Consider the following 20449-nt stretch of genomic DNA (forward strand, 5'->3'; position numbering starts at 1 on the left):
GGTTTTTAAATTCTAAGAACTTATTTACAAATGATACAACACACTATTTTAAGTAGCAGCACCGGTCATTATGCTGTAAGCAAGTCTTTTAGTCATCAATAGAAAAAAAGCCCTCTGTTTACTTCAGAAATAATAGCCATATAATTCAATTCCATTAATATTTATTTAGGACCTGCAGTGTGCCTAATATATTATTGGAAATTGATATTGATTATAATAAAACATATATGGAAATTATAGATTTTATGTTTCCCTTTCATCCATAATTTTAAGTACAATGACCTCAATATCAAATTTATGTTTGGTTATATAATGAAGTCTTCAAAAGCCTTCTTTAACACATTTAATAATGTTAAGATATAAAAATATTTTAAAATTTAAGAACTAAAGTGCATAAATAATGGAAAATATAAGTCAAAATTATAATGGTTTGCATATTATTTGCTTGCCTACCTGGGAAACTCAGAATTATTCATTGAAAACCTGTAAGAACTTAGAGATTAGTGAAATTGCCATTTGTTAAACAAAATGGCAAAAATCAATAGCTCTCCTATATGCCAGCAATAAACAATTTAATAAAAATTATTACTTCAATAGAAAAAACATAGAAAAATAACCAGAACAAGCTTAATAGATATCGACCAATACTACCTTAAGAAAACAAAATAACTTCCATGTTGATATAAGAGAAATTTTTTTTCCTTAAGATTTTATTTATTTATTCATGAGAGACAGAGAGAGAGAGGCAGAGACACGGGAAGAGGGAGAAGCAGGCTCCATGCAGGGAGCCTGATTGCAGTTTCAACCCCCTCTTCCAAGAATGTAATATTTACCAGTCAACATGAGATTTCCTGGTCAGCACTAGGAAATTTATGAATAAACCTCTTGTGTTCCCCTTAGGATGACAACCTTGCCTAAAATAATGAATTCCTTGCTAATAATTTTCTTTTTTTCACCCCACTCCTGGATACCTTTAAAAACCTTTCCTTTTTAAGGAGGGGAACTGAGTAGGAAGAAATTAGAGAGGAAGACAAACCATTAGAGACTCCTAACTCTGGGAAACAAAGGGTTGTGGAAGGGGAGGTGGGTGAGGGGATGGAGTAACTGGGTGACGGGCACTAAGGAGGGCGCATGATGAGATGAGCACTGGGTGTTAACTGTATGTTGGCAAATTGAATTTAACCTTTACTCCTCTCAACGAACAACATGATTAAATATTATCACTACTGTTATAAAACATATGGAGAAAATGAAGCACAAATAGTTTGTTACTTTCCTGGAAACATATTAATTAGTAAAAAGTATACCTGGGTTTAAATTCAGTGAGTTCAACTCCAGAGCCCATGATTTTCTTCATTGTGGGCTACTGCTTCTTTGTAATAATCAACATTAGACTTCTTTTACTTAGACCTCTAAAGTTCTCACAAAGTCTCTTCCTGTTGCAGCTACTGAAATGTTTTGTCAAACCTGGATGCATATAAAAATCACCCGGAGAGATTAAATAATTACAGGTGCCTGGGACCCATTCCAAAGCAACTGAGCTTGGTAGGGTGTATCCTTAGCATTCTAGTTTGTAACAGCTGTCCAGGTGATTCTAATGCACAGTGAGGGTTGCAAACCACTGACTTGTGTGAATATAGAATTAGAGATAAATTAAATAGTAATTCTCTGGTTGCCTTATAAAATTATGCGTGCAATAAATTACATAGTTTATATCTTTTATACTTGTGATATACTTCTTATCATTTATCTTGCAATTAATTTCCTATGATGTACACAGGCCTAAGTATTTGTTTTAATTTGGGTTAAATTATATATCCATCAAGGCAGCCCAAAACAATCTCCTCTTCCCTTTGAAGTTGAATAGTCTTCACTATTCACCAGCTATTTATGTAAGGTCCTACAACAATTCTTCTGTTTCCACTTGGAACAAAATTTGGGGGGTAATTTTAAAAGTTGGAAGAATAACTTTGAACATATAATGTATACTCAATATTTGCAATTCAATGATGGCATAAAAGTAAAAAAAAAAAATCTCACCATGCATGATTCGTCAACTTTTAATATTGAGTGAACAACCTTACAGGCTTTTCCTCTGCTTACATACAAATGGATGAGTGGATGGATGGAAACCTAGAATTTTTTTCTTTTATTTTCCTTTTTCTAGCTTTACTGAGAAAGAATTGATATATAACATTATGTAAGTTTAAAGTGTAGAGCATGATGATTTGTTACACATATATATTGTGAAATGATCGCCATAATGAGGTCAGTTAACCCATCTATCACCACATAAGTACAATTATGTGTACGTGTGTGTATGTGGTGAGACCATTTGAGATCTAATCTCTTAGCAATTGTTAAGAATATAACACGGCATTCTTAACTCTAGTCACCATGCTGTATATTAGATCTGCAGGATTTCTTCATCTTATAACTGGAAGTTTGTACCCTTTGACCAACATCTTCCCATTTCCCCAACCTCCCAGCCCCTGGAAACTGCCATTCTGCCCTGTTTCTATGAGTTTGACTTTCTGTTTTAGATTTCACATATAAGTGAGATTATACAGTATTTGTCTCTCTCCATACTCAGGAGAGGTGTGGGGAAAATGGTATCTCTGGCAAAAAGCCAGATTTCAGTTAAGTATCATTGCTAAAAAATATTTCCTGGGTTTCAGTATGATAGGTCTCCATGAAACTTGAATTTTAGTAATTCAAGTTCTTACCTTCAAAGTTTTTATTTACATGTTTGTTTGTGTGTTTGTGTTTCTCATCCCCTCTCCAGAGAGGACAGTAACATCTTTGGTGGAAGTAAAGGTGAAGTGGCCATTGTGAAAATATTATCCCAGGGTCAAAGCATTAGAGCCCACTTTACTTCCCAACTGCCACTTTGTGCAGAGAATTGTTCATGTTTGACCCCCAGAAATGTTGGCTGCAGTTTCAGTATTTACATGTCTCCTTTTAAGACACACCATTTTTATCCAAATAGTCTATGCTATATTATTCTTTTTTAAGTTTGTGTATCCCATGAGTACTGACTACTTTTAATACTATATACTGTAAGTATAGTATGTAAAAAAAAGATGTGTTTCTGCTAGAGTTGGATACTTAAGAAGAAAAAAAAATCACTTGCTTTTGGAATCCTAGCATAAGAGCAAGCCTTGGGAAGTTAGAACTCCAGAAAGATTTAGCTAAATTCAGAGCTATGTACTTGCATTTCAACAGAAAATGAGACCTTGTAGACATCTCTAGGTTGTAGACTCTTGGGGCATCAGGGCTTGTGGGCCCTGGGAAAGATTTATTTATATTCAAAAATTAGAGTGAGGACTTGGGAATTTGGTTTTGTTTCTATCCCATCTCCAGAGAGCAAAGGTTGTTCTCCATAATGTCAAGAGGGGAAAAGAAGGTAGCTGCCTCTTGCTCCTGTATATAAGCAGGAAAAAAAAGTCAATCTTTCTCCATTCCTCACAGTTTATAATAACTTCGAATTTATGAGTATAAGACATTTCATTTGGCTTTCAGCAGGTCATCTGAGGAGTAAGAATCAGGGCATGACAAGCAACATGATTATTATTTGCCTTTAAGTGAATTTGTATTTTAAATGAATGATAAGTCTGTGTTTGATCCAGAATATATCATGTGAGCATTCAGGATGAAATTAATAAAGATGATTATTAAAAGCAAAATAGCAAGTTTTATTCTCATTTTCTGTGTGTGTGTGTGTACATGACTGAACAATCCTGAACAATTCTGCATAATTGACAAGCTATTATGAAAGTTCTCCATGAAATTGTACGTGGCATGGCCATATACCATTGAGTGCCTTTATAACATGCATTCTATAACCATCTGATGAATAATCTTTGTTCCTTTACTTCTTTGTATTATTGCTTTGTTCATACATTTTTAATGTCTGAATTGAAAAAGAATTTTCATGGGATATTATTACAGAGCAGAAACTAAAATATGACTCCATATAAATCTACTGCATTTCTAAAAATATGTAGAAGTATATACACCCAAGTATGCATAATTAGAAAGTAGTCTTAGTGAGAGGTCCAGGTTTCATAAGCCAAGAGAATGAAGGTTGAACACTTTATTAATATAACTCATGCTGTAAGAATAAATTTAAAAAGCACAATGGCATTCATATAGATGCTGTATTATCATTTCCTATTTTAGTAGTAAAAGAAAGTTTTTCATTTTTGTCAGTTTTTAATTAAGTATATGTGTGTTAGTCTTTATAGTAATAGAATATATCCTTGTATTGGGGCCTCCTTGTTATAATTCTACTTGATCTTTCACGTCAAGTTGTTAAGAGCAATTATCAAAAATGTTTTTTTATGCTATTTTGAGCCCTTTGCTCTTTGGGGAAAATTTGATGTTATAAAAATGGTTCGAAGTATATACAGACTGATTGGGAGACATGCAGAAGAAAGAGGAGAATTAAGATAAGGGAAAAGATCAATATAACCTAAATTTATCAACAAAGACTTTTTGATGAGGCAGGAATTATTTAGGTTCTTAAAGAATGTATTAGATTTGGATCAGAAGTAGAGAGAGAAAGAAATTGTATAGTTTATTAGTAAAATATCATTCAACATAAAAGTAACTCTTTTCAACCTGCATTTATAAACTTGTCTTTTGCTCAAATTAAAATGTGAGTTTCCACATCTGCTGAAAACTCTCAACAATGATCGGAACTATATAATTGTGTGATTAAAAGAAAATCAAAAATTAAAAATATGAAATTAAATTGTCCATATAGAAAATGCAGATCAACTGGAAATCTCTTGCGTAGCTTGTGGAATTGTAAACTGGAGCAACTGCTGTGAAAACATAAACTTTTAAAAGTTTTTCTTAAATATAAGTTTCCTTAAAAAATCCTTGTTTGTAACTCAGATTACCTCCTTGAAGTCAGACACTGGAGCAGAAATAGAATGTTTTGAAAACCAAACCAAAACAAATAGCAGCACATGGTTGACATCTGCCACCTAACGCTAGACTTATGAAAGACCTCAGAGGCAAAATGTCATTATTGGAATAAGAAGATAAACTGAAAGAAACAACTAAGTGACTTGTAGCTGCATAAACAATGTTCTGTATATTGTTCTGATGCAACTCTTGTAAGCCTGAATCTGAGCCATGAGACTGAATGTAATGGAGCAACTTCAAAATCCTTAGATCAGGGGCCACCTGAGTGGTTCAGTCAGTTAAGTGTCAGACTCTTGAATTCAGCTCAAGTCATGATCTCAAGGTTGTGAGATCCAGCTTTGCACTGGTCTCCATGCTGGGCATGGAGCCTGCTGAAAGTTCTCTTTCTCCATCTCTCTCTGCACAACCAGCAACCCTGCCCCTCTCCTCATACTCTCTCTAAAAATAATATTAAAATAAAATAAAATAAAATAAAATAATTAGATAGGAAGAGTGATATTGGAGACTATATTGACATAAACCACGCTGGAACATGTAGTGTTTTGTTGTGTTTTGTTTTCTTTTTTCTTTTATCTATTTCCCCCTGGGCACATTTCTACCAACACAAATCAAACTATTGCTATGTCTGTCATCTATACACTTACTATGGCAAAAGACTGTTATCGGTACTTTATGAATGTTAACTCATTCAATCCTCTGTGGTAGTTGTTACAAATGTAGGCATGAGAAAGGCTGAATTTCTTATCTCTTGGACCACCATCCACTCACTTAATTTTTTTTACTGACTCTGTGTAAAAATAATTTTAAAATGCTTTTTAAAAAGCAATATTTATAAATTATGATAGGTTTTTCCCTTTCAGTGCCTAGTATACAACATGAAAAAAAATAATGTATTTAGTTCATCCGAGATCTAGCTGCTTTCTAAAATGTAGGAGGCAAGTTTTCCAATAATGATTCACATGTGTTAGCAGGCAAGAGGACTTTGTTTGGATTGAAAAAAAAAAAAAAAGAAAGAAAAAATTTAAAAACAAAACAAAAAACCTAAAAGAAGTAGAGAGAGAAGATGTTTGCTAGGAGGGAATGGTGTAGCCAGAATATAGAGAGTGCACAAATGATATGCATTTAAGAAATTGTGTGGATAGGTTGTTGTAGTTAAAGTTTGGGATTAGAAAATTACGTATGGGCAGCCCGGGTGGCTGAGCAGTTTGGAGTGGCCTTCAGCCCAGGGCGTGATCCTGGAGACCTGGGATCGAGTCCCGCGTCGTGTTCCCTGCGTGGAGTTTGCTTCTCCCTCTGCCTGTGTCTCTGCTTCTGTCTCTCTCTGTGTCTCTCATGAATGAATAAATAAAATCTTAAAAAAAAAAAAAAAAGAAAATTACACATGACATGACACTTTAGACCTCCTCAGCTCTTGTACCATTTGTGTTTCCAAAGCTAGGCCTAGATTATTTTCAGTTGGTAACTTGACTATGTGTCATTAAGACATAACAGATCTTCGTTTCATGGAAGTGCAGAGAGCTACCTGTATGTTGACAATGACAGGGTTGATGAAGTGCATGTCTTTGAATCAGTGCTTCACATCAATCCCAAAGCCTCTTTGCTATAAATAATTACTCTCTACCGGTTCCACCCTTTCTTAGGAGATCCTAGTCACTTTATAAACAGATGGAAAGAACACCTCCTTTTTCTGAAGCTGGCTCTCTTTTAAACTGCAACTTACATTCTGGCTATTTATTGTGCCTGATGTTATTCCTCTGCGTTTTTTGAATTTTATCTCAAATCCAATCCCCTTCATAATTTATCTTGCTTATCAGTATAATTACCTTTTCTGCCTTATTATAATATCTCTCCTGGGAAAAATACCTCCCCAAACACTCCTGTCTAATCTGCCTGAATTGTTGCTCTTGTCATATTATCCCTTGTTCAGAAACAAAGTCCCTTTGTGCTGGCATCTGAGCCATCCACAAAGTGACCTCAGTCTCATCCCCCGCTTGTCTCCTAGTTTCTTCTGCATGAGTCAAAGGGTACTTCTTCCCTGAACAAACACTATCTCTTTGCCTTATACTGCATTCCCTTTCTGATAGAATACACCTTTTCCCTTGCCCCAAGCACAACCATTTCAAACTTCTGGCATTCGTATTCTGGGCACCTGGTTCAGTTGGTAGAGCATGCAACTCTTGATCTTGGAGTCATGAGTTCAAACCCCAGGTTGGGCATAAAGATTACTCAAAATTCTAGCATTCTTCAGTGCCCATCTCAAAGGCCACCTCCTCCCTTGGGCTTTTGCTTAAATGACCTTGTCGTCTTTTACCTAATAACACAGTAGTTTGTCTACTTGTCAGTGTCCTTTTATTTAATTACATATTTCTTCAAAGCAGAAATGATGTCTTAGTCACTTTAATCATTATTTATAGTGCACAGTATTCTTTCTGACATCCGACTGGCTTTTATGGGGTCTTTGAGACTTTGAGATCAGTGTTATTTTTAGGACCCCCTTAATTCATGTTTTAACTCCTCTGATTTAGCTTTTAAAACTGAGGCTAAGGTCTTGTGACTGATCTAACTATACTGTTTGCTGTGTCTACATTTCACCATCATTGCCAGTTAGTGACTTTTTAAAGTAATGCAATGTTTCAACTCTTATTTTTTTTTTAAGATTTATTTATTTACTTTAGAGAGAGAAAGAGAGCATGAGCAGAGGGTGGGGCAGAGGGAGGAGACAAGCAGACTTCTCGCTGAGTGCAGACCCCATGGCAAGGCTCCATCCCATGATCCTGAGATCATGACCTGCGCCAAAATTAAGAGTTGAATGTTTAACTTACTGAGCCAGTCAAGTGCCCCCATTTCAACTCTTTCAATATATTTTAATTAATCTGTATAGCTTCTTAGTTTATATTTTTCTTTTTTGAAACTATGCCACTGATACCTGTGACCCAAATCGAATTCTGATGCTCATGCTTTTTGTCTCCATTTTTGAAAGTTTCCCTATACACCTTCCCAAGAAGGGAAATCCTTTTTCTTTTACTTTTTCACCTTTGTGTTGATACAGGTATACCTGTATGGCCCTAAGGACACATGCTGTTTTAGTTTTTTTTTTTAATAAGCCCAATTCACTGTAAGGACCAAATGATGCTTCCTCTAGATGAAAGGTTTAGAAGTGTGAAAGAAACTTTTTTCTTTTTTCTTTTAAAAAGCTTTATTGAGGTATAATTGATATACAAAGAACTGTACATAGTGTGTATTATTTGAGGAGTTTTGACATATGCAAATACCTGTGATACTATCACTGTATTCAAGATAACGGACATATCCAACATCCAGTGGATATAAAGTTTCAGTTGTGTTAGATGAGTAACTTCTAAAGATCTGCTGTCCAGCACAGTACCTATAAATAACAATATGGTAGATCGCATGTTAAGTGTTCTTACTACAAAATAAAGGGGCACTAAAAGAAAATGTCTCACTTAATAAGAATCACCACCTGCATGAAATGGATGGGTTTGGGGAAACGGAGGATCAAAGTTCAGCAGTTTTGAAAGTTCCGTCCTTCAAGACCACTCAAGATCCATTTCATGCACTAGAGGGCTGACATTGTAAGTAGAAACATGTGATCTGAACTTTCCTTTGGGGAGCAGTTTATACATCCAATTGGATTGATTCAACTGAGGCTATAAAAGGGGAATAATAATGGAAGTGCTCCTAAACTGGGCTAATTAACCACTAAAGATTTTTATATGTGCTGGAGCTGCTAACTGTGTAGAAATATACTTTTCAATTCACAGAAGAAATTGAAAGTACAATTTGTGAGCCCAGTGGTAATAACATTTCTACATAAATATACTCATGATTATAGATGTCCTCTCGGGTCAGAAAATATTTTGTCAAGGAACACTGATCTCAATTTTTTCCCAACCATTTGTATCTTATTAATACTTATGAAATATTTCCTAGCATAATTTTTAAGTTGTTTATCTATGTCTCTTCACTAGTTTTCATAAAATCATCGACCAGATGTATAAGTCTCTTCGTACTGCTTTCTTATGACAGAATAGCCTTATTCTGTGTAATAATTAATTAACCACATTAGTGCAATCCATGTTTATTCCTTTCCTTCAGGCTGTGTTGTGTATTCTTATATTTTCTAGTGAAGAAAATAATTTCCCACCTTTCTTGCAAAACTTGTCAGTATTTTTTCTGATGATCTTTGATTTGGATTTGTCATCTTCTTCAAAAATAATTATGCAGCCTCTGTGGGGTGGGGAGTGAGGGTTTATAAGTTTTAAGTTATAACTTGGAAAAAAAGACATTGTCTCAAAAGGGCTTGGTTTAGGAAAAGAAAGCAACCACCTTCTGATTTTCTGCTAGCAAACATTAAAATATATTTTATTTTATTGAATTTTTTCCCACTTTGGTTAGAAGGAAAGATATAATATTCACTAGAATTTTTTTTTTTCAGAAAATGAGTGAAAATATCAGTGAGGGTGATAAAACATGAGAGACACCTAACTCTGGGAAATGAACAAGGGGTAGTGGCAGGGGAGGTGGGCGGGGGGGTGGGGTGATGGGGTGATGGGCACTGAGGGGGGCACTTGGCGGGATGAGCACTGGGTGTTATGCTGTATGTTGGCAAATTGAACTCCAATAAAAAAAAATTAAACAAATTTTTTTTTTCAGCTGCATTTCTTAGGATAATTCTTCAAATGATGTGCTATTTAAAGGCTTTGGGTCCTCAGGCTAACTGACCTAGAGCTGCAATTACATTGCAGAGGGCTTTCGACTTGAAGCAAATGAGTCAGAAGAATTAGAAGTATTCTTAAATGTAGGAATGACTGGAGAGACTGATCAGATTAAGAAATTGTTATTACAGTTAATTTATTACAAGTTCTCTATAGCTATCTGCATATTTGCATTTCTTTTTATCATTAAAGTATTTAACACTAATGCTAGCTAATGTTTAACTGTGATGTTAAAAATCAAATTAAAACACATTTAAATGGAAACATGCTTTCTTTTCCCATTTACCTTTTTACTAGAAATAATGTTTAGGCTTCAAGACTATCTGTGACAGCACTGGGTGATGTACGAATTGTTGAATCACTATATTGTACTCCTGAAACTGACATAACACTGTATGTTAACTAACTGGAATTAAAATAAAAACTTCAGGGAGCACCTGGGTGGCTCAGTGGTTGAGCATCTGCCTTCTGCTCAGGTTGTGATCTGGGGCTCTTGGGATCGAATCCCACATCAGGCTCCCTACAGGGAGCCTGCTTCTCCCTCTGCCTATGTCTCTGACTCACTCTGTGTGTCTCTCATGAATAAATAAATAAAATATTTTTAAAAATTAAAACATTTTTAAAAAGAAATAAAGATTATAGATGAGATTATACAGATACGGCTTTTATTTTTTACAAATGTAGAGTAGGTTTCTTTGAAAAAATTTAAAAATTAAAAATAAATGTAGTATAAAATTTATAAAAATAAATGTACTATAAGTAAATCAATTATAGCACCTTTTAACTTTAAATTCCATTTAAAAAAATAGCCTTTTTGGAAATTGCTAACTGAAGTGTTAGATGCAGTTTGCCCCTGTGAACCAGCACAATGAAATGACAGTGCCTAAGTCATAGAATGTCATTATTACCAAATGTTTCAACCCTCTAACATATAGAATAATCTCAAAAAGTAGCTATTATAATTGACAAAAGTATTTCTGTACACATGTATTACTAAAGGAAATATAAAATATTGGCCCCAGAAAAAATATAGTGATCATGTTGTTCAGTGCTTTTGATACTGGTTTTCTAAAAACTGAACTTTATATATGTATTTTTTTCTTTTTAAAACAAAATTTACACAGAAGCCCGGTCATTAAAATAAAAATGTCGGGGAATCCCTGTGTGGCTCAGTGGTTTAGCACCTGCCTTCGGCCCAGGGCGTGATTCTGGAATCCCGGGATCGAGTGCCACATCGGGCTTCCTGCATGGACCCTGCTTCTTCCTCTGCCTGTGTCTCTGCCTCTCTCTATGTCTCTCATGAATACATAAATAAAATCTTAAAAAATAAAATAAAAATATCTTTCACTGCAAAATAGGAATGGAGACTACTTTTTTTTTACCTCCTTCTCTTGAACAGTTTCCCTTCTCCCTATCTACCCCCCACCCACTCCATGAAATACTGAACTTTGGTGGAACAGGTATGTTCAATGTCTTTGTGTCATTACACATAATCAGACCGGTGGCTTCCTTAAGGTCCTGGTTAGGGAAGTTCCAGGGCTATCAACTAATAATTCATGTTGAGTCTACTATGATTTTTTTAATTTCCCTCCTAAAAATGGAAATCAGCAACTAAGTCTTGTTATTACTGATAAATATGCAAATCAAAATGATCTGATATCATAATGAATATTAGAAATTAATTAATTAACTAAAAGGAAAAGTCCTGCCCCCACTATAAGTGATATTTATAGGTATTTGAGCAACCTGTGGTGGTTGCAAGCTCAAACACTGTCTTGAAGTTGGAACAGTCACAACAGGGTGGTATGTGATACTTCCTGCATTGGGGTGCTCACATCCCCATCACCAAGTCAGTTCAAAAAGGAAGAGTACAAGGATGACTGGGTGGCTCAGTGGTTGAGCATCTGCCTTTGGCTCAGGCCGTGATCCTGGATTCCTGGGATGGAATCTCACATCGGCCTCCTTGCATGGAGCCTGCTTCTCCTCCCTCTGCCTGTGTCTCTGCCTCTCTTTCTGTGTCTCTCATGAATAAATAAATAAAATCTTAAAAAAAAAAAAAAAGAATGGTACAATCTCCTTAGGTTCTGAATCTAATCCACAAATCTCTGTACCATAGGCTAACCCTCTCTGTCAGCCAGTATCTGTTGGCAATGTAGGCTAGTGATCACAGTCACTCTCTGGTGGATGCCACAAACTAAGAAAACATGAGAAACATGTCTGTGTTGGGGATACCATCTAGATGATTTTAGGAGACACGTCCACAGCTAATCCTTTATCTAAAGAGCAACTGAGGAAATTAGTACTAGGGTAGTTTCCTTGTTGTTCTTGCATGCTGCCTTCCACTGCTTATTGGTACTTCTGGCCTGTCTCAGCTGTTCTATCATAATTCATTAACATTTGTGTAGCCTAGACCTCAATAGAGAGGATGGCCTGTATCAGAGGATGAAATATCTATTGCCAGCAGGAATCAAGACAGATCCCAGCCCTGATACACAGGCAAAAGTTCAGTGGATCACCAGAGTAGTCAAGACATGTAGTTTTCCCAGGATCCACTAGTAACATTATTGGAGGATGCAGGAGAGACAGCTAGCTATATCTGCTCTAACAACAGTACGTGCATGAATTCTACAGAAGGGTGGGTGTTTTTGCTCCTTTAAACCAGTAACCTCCCCACTCAGATAACCATATAATTTCTAGCTGTTAGTGGTGATTCAGAGATTTCCCAAGCCTATCCATGCATATTGTCCTGGATTCTCCATGCAGATTTCCCATTATCTCTTCTTCTGGTCTTTTATCCATCCTACACTGAACTCTTGATTCAGAATTTTGACTACCAGCCTGCTCTGGGATCTCTGGACTTGGATTTCCATGTAGTCTCTCTCATGAACCCTGGACATTGCTCTTTCTCTGGATCTTCATCCCTCATTAAAGGTAAGTATCTTGTCTGGCTCCATTTCCTGTCAACTGGTCATTTTCAATCTTTGCTTTTCAAATTAAGTACTTTTGACATATAAAATAATACATGTATGTTTATTAACATACATTGATTTGTGAGAATATGAATTGGCAGAGTATTTTGGGATGAAATTTTGGCAATATTTATAAAAATTTACAATCTCCTGGTACTCTCCACTTTAACCTAATTTCCACCTTCTACCACACCAATAAACTTTAGCCCAATAAATCATGTTCAAAGTATCTCAGTTCTAAAAGTCGTAGCAAGAAATGGGAAACAAATTATGTGCCCATTGGAAGGACATGGTTGGGAGCACCTGGGTGGTTCAGTCAGTTAAGCCTCTGATTTTGGCTTAGATCATAGTCTTGGGTTGAGCCATCATCAGGCTTCCTGCTCAGCAGCAAGTCTGCTTTTCTCACTCTCTCTACCCTTCCTCCTGCTTGTGTTCTCTTTGTCTCTCTCTCAAATAAGTGAATATTTTTTAAAAAGAAAGACATGGTTAAATTAGTCATGGCACATACATGCTATGGGGGCAGTTATAAAAGTAAAGTTGATCTATATGTGTTGTCATGGAAAGATCTTGCCTTCATGTTAAGAGTGAAAGACGTATGGTAGAATAATATGTATATCACAACCCATTATATTTTAAAATCATAGATAATTTTATAACACAGCTATGTATGAGAAAGCCTACAATTAACTTCAAAATAATATACTACATTAATCATGGCTATCTCTGAGAATGTGGCTGAATTATGAAGACTATTATAAATATGGAGATTGTGATTTGTCGGTATTGTTAACATTTTTGCACCAAGAATATGCTCACTCTCAGCTTTGTCATTGAAACATTTAACTAAACATAGCAAGAGAAATAGCAGCTGTGTATGGATTAAAGTTTATGCTAGCTGATGGAAGAGACAATACCTGGAATCCGAATGGCTTACCATAACAAAAGTATATTTCTTGTGCACATAAAATCTGATTGACTTGGCAGGAAATGTTTGCTACCAGGTCACACAGAGATCTAAGCTGCTTCCATCCTGCTTCCATAACTCAACATAGGGTCCCCATGTTTGCTGCTGAATGGAAGAAAAGACATTATGGTGGCATCCTGGCTCTCAAATGCCTTGGCCTGTGACAAACATCATTTCCCTTCATATTTCAGTTGCAAGGGCTGGTCATAAGATCCTTTCTAACTATAAGTGAACTGAACAATGTAGTCTTCCCGTGTACCCAGGAAAGAAGACAAGTTGCAGATGAGCATTTGTAGTCTCGACCATAAACTCTTACATAGTAGGGGCCTAGCAAAGAGCAACCATTAGAATTTGTTACATCAACTACCCTCTTCATTTCCTAATAGAGTTTCTTAGGAGGCCAAGTGTTCCTGGCATTTCTCCAACTTTGTGAGATCTTACTAAGTAACAGGTGCTTCCCAATACAGAGTCACATATATTTTTCAAAAGGACCTTGTCAATCTTTGCAGGAAGTGTTTGCCATCTTTCACTTTTGCAAAATAACTATTACACACTGTCCTTTTCAATAACAAATATGATCACAGTACACTGAGTTTTCTCATTCTTGGTGCGTTGCCAAAACTTTACCTTATGATTCTCTGCTATTTATCGCCTGAATGAGTATGTCTAGACATCAGCACAAATGCAATTGTGTACACTGAAAACCAAAGTTTCTATCTCTTAGCTATCTATCCCTATGATCTATCTATTTATCTATCATCTATTTATCTCTATTATCTATTATCTAAAGGTAATTCCAAGGAACCTATATTCTACCTCCTAGAAGTTCTCCAGAATTTACAGAAACTGAGACACTGTAGGTGTTTGCTTACTTAGTTATTTCAATAGTCTTTCCTCCTCCTATCACTTATAGAAAACACTTTGGTTGTTTGTTTTTTTTTAAGATTTTTAAAATTTATTTATTCAGAGAGAGAGAGGCAGAGGGGGAGAAGGAGGCTCCATGGCGGAAGCCTGATGCGGGACTCGATGCAGGGTCCCCAGGATCACACCCTGGGCTGCAGGCGGCGCTGAACCGCTGCACCATTGGGGCTGCTGAACACTTTGGTTTTTAACAACCAAGTTAAGCTCACTCTTTGGTTTATGAATCAAGGAGCCCTTTCAACCCCCTTACCATCACCCTTTAGCCCCATCTTGCCCTACATCCAAATTTAATTGAAAACTATCATTGAAGAAATGGGAGTTTTTTTCCTTATTCTCAAATAATAAATCCCATTAAAATTCTACTACAAATATCAAAATCCCATTTCTTGCACATACAGCACCCCAACTAGTAGATTCTTTGCCAAATCAGACTATGCTCATCAGATCATTTGGAAATCATTTTGAGAATGTGAAATGATGATGACAATTTCATTGTTAAAATGACCCTTTACATAGAATGGAATATTGCTGGGTTCCATGGTGAGAGATGAGATTGCCAGGAAGCTCAAATACTCTAGGCCAGGGAAAGGGCAAATGATTCTGGGCTATGCAACTGGAAGTGGGCTGCAGACATCAGAGGAGGATCCAGTAAAGAGCTGGTCAACAGATTCAGGTTCCAATTTGGCCAAGACAATACCCTGGAGAACACCCAGGGAATGGTACTATAATGCACAAGTATGGAAGGAAAAATAATTTATCTTCTACACCTCAGGTGCTTGTCTGAGAACCCCCCTGTAATAAAAAGACATATTAAAAGGAGAAAAATATAATTACATACATATACATATATGGGAGCCCCATAAAGATGTGAGACTCAAAGAGGTGACCAAAGCAGAAAGCTTTTATACCTTTTAGACAAATACTAACTCTGTGAAGAATTGACAGGGCAAAGGGGTTTGGGCTAAGGATAGTAAATGGTAAAGAATTAACAAGGTTTATTTATACAGCCTTCTTGGCCCCAAATTTCCTGTCTCTGGTGATAAAGATGCCTTCTACCCTCCTGGTACAGTGAGGGCATCTTTCACGTGGGATAGTTATCTCTTATTTTTAAGGAAATGAAGGAAGGTTGGAGTGTACCTCCTGCACCAGCTGTTTCTCAAGTACTTTTAATTCAAAATAACCAGTATGCCCAAGTGGTATATTCTGGGGTGGTGTATCTTGAAGCCCCATACACAAAAGAGATGAAACTGGACAAAAAGTCTAGCCCCTGGGCAGTCAGCTCTTAAGGAACCCTGGGATCAAAGGCAGCAGGACCGGACCCTAGGTAAATGAAGCCCACAGACAATTCCCAAATTGTATTTGATTATCATTTTCATCTTTCTTCTTTATATATGTTTTTAGTACTTTGGATTCAAGGTCTTTTTATCCTAACAGGCAACATGGAGTAGTGAGAAAAGAAATGAATCTAGAGACAAAATATGGGCCTCCGGCTGGAGGAATGAAACAACATAGGCTCTAAAAGAATTCAGACCACAAGTTTAGCCTCAGCTCTGTCATGTACCAGACCTGTGGACTTGGACACATTGTCAAGATTTGTGAGTCTTAGGCTCTTCATCTAAAGGGTGAGTCTGATAAGCCTTGTCATATTGGACTGTTTAAAAAAGTGCAATAGGGGCGCCTAGCTGGCTCAATCGGTGGTGCGTGTGACTTGATCTCAGAGTTATGAGTTTGAGCCCCACATTGGGTGTAGAGATGACTTAAATAAATAAAGTACCAACAGGATATTTCTAAAAGAAAAAAAGTATAATAAATGTAAGGCACCTGTTACAGTGCCTGGCATAACTTACGTCTTTAATGAATGACAGTTGTTACTGTCATTATTTTGACCACTGACCCAACCAACCTCACCTACATGATATCTAAAAATACAGTATGTCTCAAAGAAGACAAAGTACAACGGCCATGGAATATCAGATCAACCAAAATGCTGCTTAGCAAGTAAATCTCAGTAAATATATCCCCTCTGAGGTTGTGTTCTTTAATAAGAGGGAATTTCTGGGGCACCTGCATGGCTCAGTCAGTTGAGTGTCCAACTCTTGGTTTTGGCACAGGTCGTAGGGTTGAGCTCCAGGTCAGGCTCTTTGCTCAGCATGGAGTCTGCTTGGGATTCTTTCCCTTCTTCCCTTCCCTCCTGCTCCTCCCCTCCCCCTTAAATAAATAAATAAATAAATAAATAAATAAATAAATAAATAAAGTCTTAAAAAGAAATAGGGAATTTCTTCTCCACCTGGATGCAATTCAAAATTTTTAGAATTTGTGACAAGGACCATTACTTGCCTCCTTAGCTTCTGTTCCATTCAAATCACCGCTACTCTCATTAATTTCCACACTCATAAAAATATAAGTATTTCTTAGACTATGCCAAATTACATTGAAAGTAGCTTATTTAAAATATGCCTCAAGTGGAGTAGTCTCTGGCTTTCCCAGGCCAAGGCAGCAAAAGTCAAACCAATGGCTTCTTGGCATCTCTTCTCAATAAAGTATCACTGTTATCTCTGAAAACTCTTTAAAGACTATGTGTATAAGAATTTATTTATGAATTATGTTCAATGGCACAGGGATAATGTCACAAAACAATTTCCATTCCTGTTCCAATGGAGATTTCTCTCTTTTTAGACCATGCCCCCTAAGTTACTACAAAGAACAGTTTTCCACTCCAAGTTTTTGGGTCTGAACTCTGAGACACACTATCTGAAGGTCTGATGGCTGATCACCACCCCCTCAGGCTCAGCTTGCCCTAAATCTAAAATTAAGTTAAAGATTAACACTCACTACAGGAATTCCAGCTTCCTCAACCCCAAACCTCATTGTCCCAGGGCATTTAGGTTTGACAGTCTCATATGGAACACCTCCACATATCTGCTAACTCCTTCTTTTACTTGCCTGTTAGATATTAGAAGGTATCCCACTATAATTATAGGATTCCTGATCCTAGAAGTAAAAATTATAAGTGCAGTTTGTAGGTATTGTTAATGCTATAATCTCCAAGACTAATGCGGTAATTACTAAAGAGCAAATGTTCAATGAAGGTGTGGGGAATAAAAGGAACAATGAGGATGGGGTCTAATTTTATTGAGGTTTATTTTTAATATATCCATAAGCAAGTTAAGCATATATAATTGAATTTTATAAAACAAATATGTAAAAGGTATAAGATAGCCATAAGATTGACAATCTTTTGTTCTGTATTTCTTGAATCCAACCATCTTTTTTTCTTTTAAATATTTATTTATTTATTCATGAGAGACACAGAGAGAGAGAGACAGAGACAGAGGCAGAGGGAGAAGCAGGCCCCCCTGCAGGGAGCCCAATGCGGAACTCATCCCAGATCCCAGGATCACACCCTGAGCCAAAAGCAGACGCTCAACCACTGAGCCACCCAGGCATCCTGAACCCAACCACCTTAAAGCTGACCACTCTCACATTTCCAGTAAATATCTATAGGAATTCCATGTTATGTTATTTCAGATGACAAAATAAGATGGTTTCACATTTTAACAAAATAAAAAAAGCTCTTACTATTAAATCTCATTATAACATTAAATGTATGACTATTATCTTTAATAAACTTGGAGATTTTGAAGCTAACTGAATCTATATCAAAAGAAACAATATTTCGACAAATACATATATTAAAAAAGAATAAATTTTCAAGTTACACGTAGAACATAGGAACACATAGACATATATACTGTATTCCTTTCAGCCCAACCTCAGACCTAAATTCTATGAACACTAACTGACCTTTTTCAAACACAAAGTGAAGAACCTGCCTCAGTCTTCACTAGGAGCAAGAGAAATCGCTGGATTTGGCACTAGAATTTCAGTGGCCACTGAAGTAGAGACAGATCATGCAGAAATCCTGACCTGGGCTCTTTCTTTCTTCTTCATCTTGTAAAGCCTCCTCATACTGAGATGGGAAAGAACTCGGGTCAGTCCTATGAACCTTGGCCAGAAACTCCAGGACTTTCATCTTGGTGGTTTCAGCGTGGGCTCTCGGACCCCACAGGAATTCAAACTGTACAGGATCACTGTTGGCCAACTGCCGGTACTCCAGGTACTTTTCCTTCACCAACTCTATGGTCATGAGTTTCTTGGGCTCCCCAAAGATGATGTGCTTCCTCCCAGACAATATCCCCGTCAAGTTCAGAACTTCCTAGACTTCCTCTTCAGTGGCAATGTTGCCCTTCATGAAGATCACACCCAGGATAAGTATCAGGATGCTGGTCTTGGGCATGCCCTCTTCACCTTTCATCACCCCATCATAGGTGAGGCCCAATTTGATGAAGAGGCTATAGCAGTGGTTGGTGGTATCCACTCTCTTCACATCAAGGCCAAAGACCATCTCCATATGCTCAGAGGCTCTCAGGAAGATCTCAGTGAAGTGGTCCTCCTGCTCTTTGATGACAATCTTCATATCTGCCTTTGTCATTGGCTCTTTTATTTGATACTCGAATAGCATAAAATTGACCAATGAATTCACTTTCTTATCTAGAGCATCTATGGGCACATTCTTGGGGTCTGGCCCAGCCCACGAGGTGGTATCCTCCTCTTCTTGGCTACTGGAGCCCTCATTTAATTCATTTGATGAAGTGGTTGTGACGGCAATGGGAGATGAGCAGACACTCTGAGGACTCTCAGTGGTACTGGGTACACCAGCATCAGAAGCCTCCTTTGAATTGCCAGGCATCAGAGGATGAGAGGAGAGACCAGTCTCTTCCAGAGCCTTGGAGACCTGTACAACTTCCATATCCTGGATCTCACTACAGGTCTGAAAGCGCTGATCTCATAAGCATTGTGGATTCTTTTGGCACTGAGGCATGATGACTTTTATGAGTGGCTATAGATAGGAGTGAGGATAGGAAAGGGGGCAACGGGGAATCACGACCTAAGAGGAAGAAGATGTGAGTGGCCTCAGCTGCTGAACTCCCAAGGGTTCCCTGTGAGCTGTGGGACTACACTTGTATGCAGTGACTTTGTCCTTCAGACATAACACAATGACAACTACCAGGTCCTGGGACTCCTGTTGACTTAATAAATCCTTTAACTTCCTGAGCCTCAAAGGATAGGAAATGTTGCCTCTGCCTGCCATCCAGAAGGGCTGATGGGGCACCAAGGGCTGACAACAGGGGAAAGGGTCTGTGGACCCCCTCTGCCATCAAGTGGTCAGTCCCACACTCCTCACAAGTGCTAATCAAATACTGGTTGATGTGCCTGCAGTCATCTATTATCTGACTTTCCACCTTCCAGTCAAGGTACCATGTGTTTGAGACACCCAGAAAGGAAGTGAGGAGACACCTCATCTGCTAGACATTGAGAGCTGACCACAGGTGCTTGATGCTGTGCCACAACCTCTGTCCAGGGTCAGTGGAAACATGAGAACTCACTAGGGGTCCTTGCAGGGATTCCTGTGGGAGTCTCCCGCAGGGTCTGAGACTCTTTTCTTTGTCGACAGGACACTGCCTACTGCAGACTAAGCTCTCATCTCCCTCAGACTCTGAAGGCAGAAGTCCATCAGCACCACTTCCCGCTGCCCCTGCCCAAGACCTCCCAGAGCTGCCAGACTGGCCAAGGCTCAGTGAGTACACCACTGTTTGGGGTGAATGGTCCCCTCAGGACTCACTCGCGGCCGTTTATGGTCAGGGTACTCTTAGCCTCCCACAGAAATACTGTTGCCTCAATCAGATGCCAAAGAGGAAGTGCATAGCAGGTCAGCTTGACATACTGGTCTGGGGACTCCCTGAGCTGGACTGGGGCTCTCGTCTAATGAGTCCTCTCATTTCTGTGGTAGGAAGTCTCCTCAGTCCTTATCTCTTTTTTTTTTAAAGATTTTATTTATTTATTCATGAAAGACACAGAGAGAG

General features: G+C 37.7%; 1 protein-coding gene across 1 annotated transcript; it reads right to left on the bottom strand.

Moving 5' to 3' along the window:
- Positions 1 to 17776: 17776 nt before the first annotated feature.
- Positions 17777 to 20043, bottom strand: MAGEB16 (MAGE family member B16). Its single transcript, XM_072816459.1, is given in 1 exon segment — positions 17777 to 20043. A coding segment is annotated over 1 exon segment (999 nt). The 5' UTR covers positions 19408 to 20043; the 3' UTR covers positions 17777 to 18408.
- Between the last annotated feature and the right edge of the window lie 406 nt (positions 20044 to 20449).

This window comes from Canis lupus, chromosome X (genome assembly GCF_048164855.1).
Source record: "Canis lupus baileyi chromosome X, mCanLup2.hap1, whole genome shotgun sequence".
Classification (NCBI taxonomy): domain Eukaryota; kingdom Metazoa; phylum Chordata; class Mammalia; order Carnivora; family Canidae; genus Canis; species Canis lupus.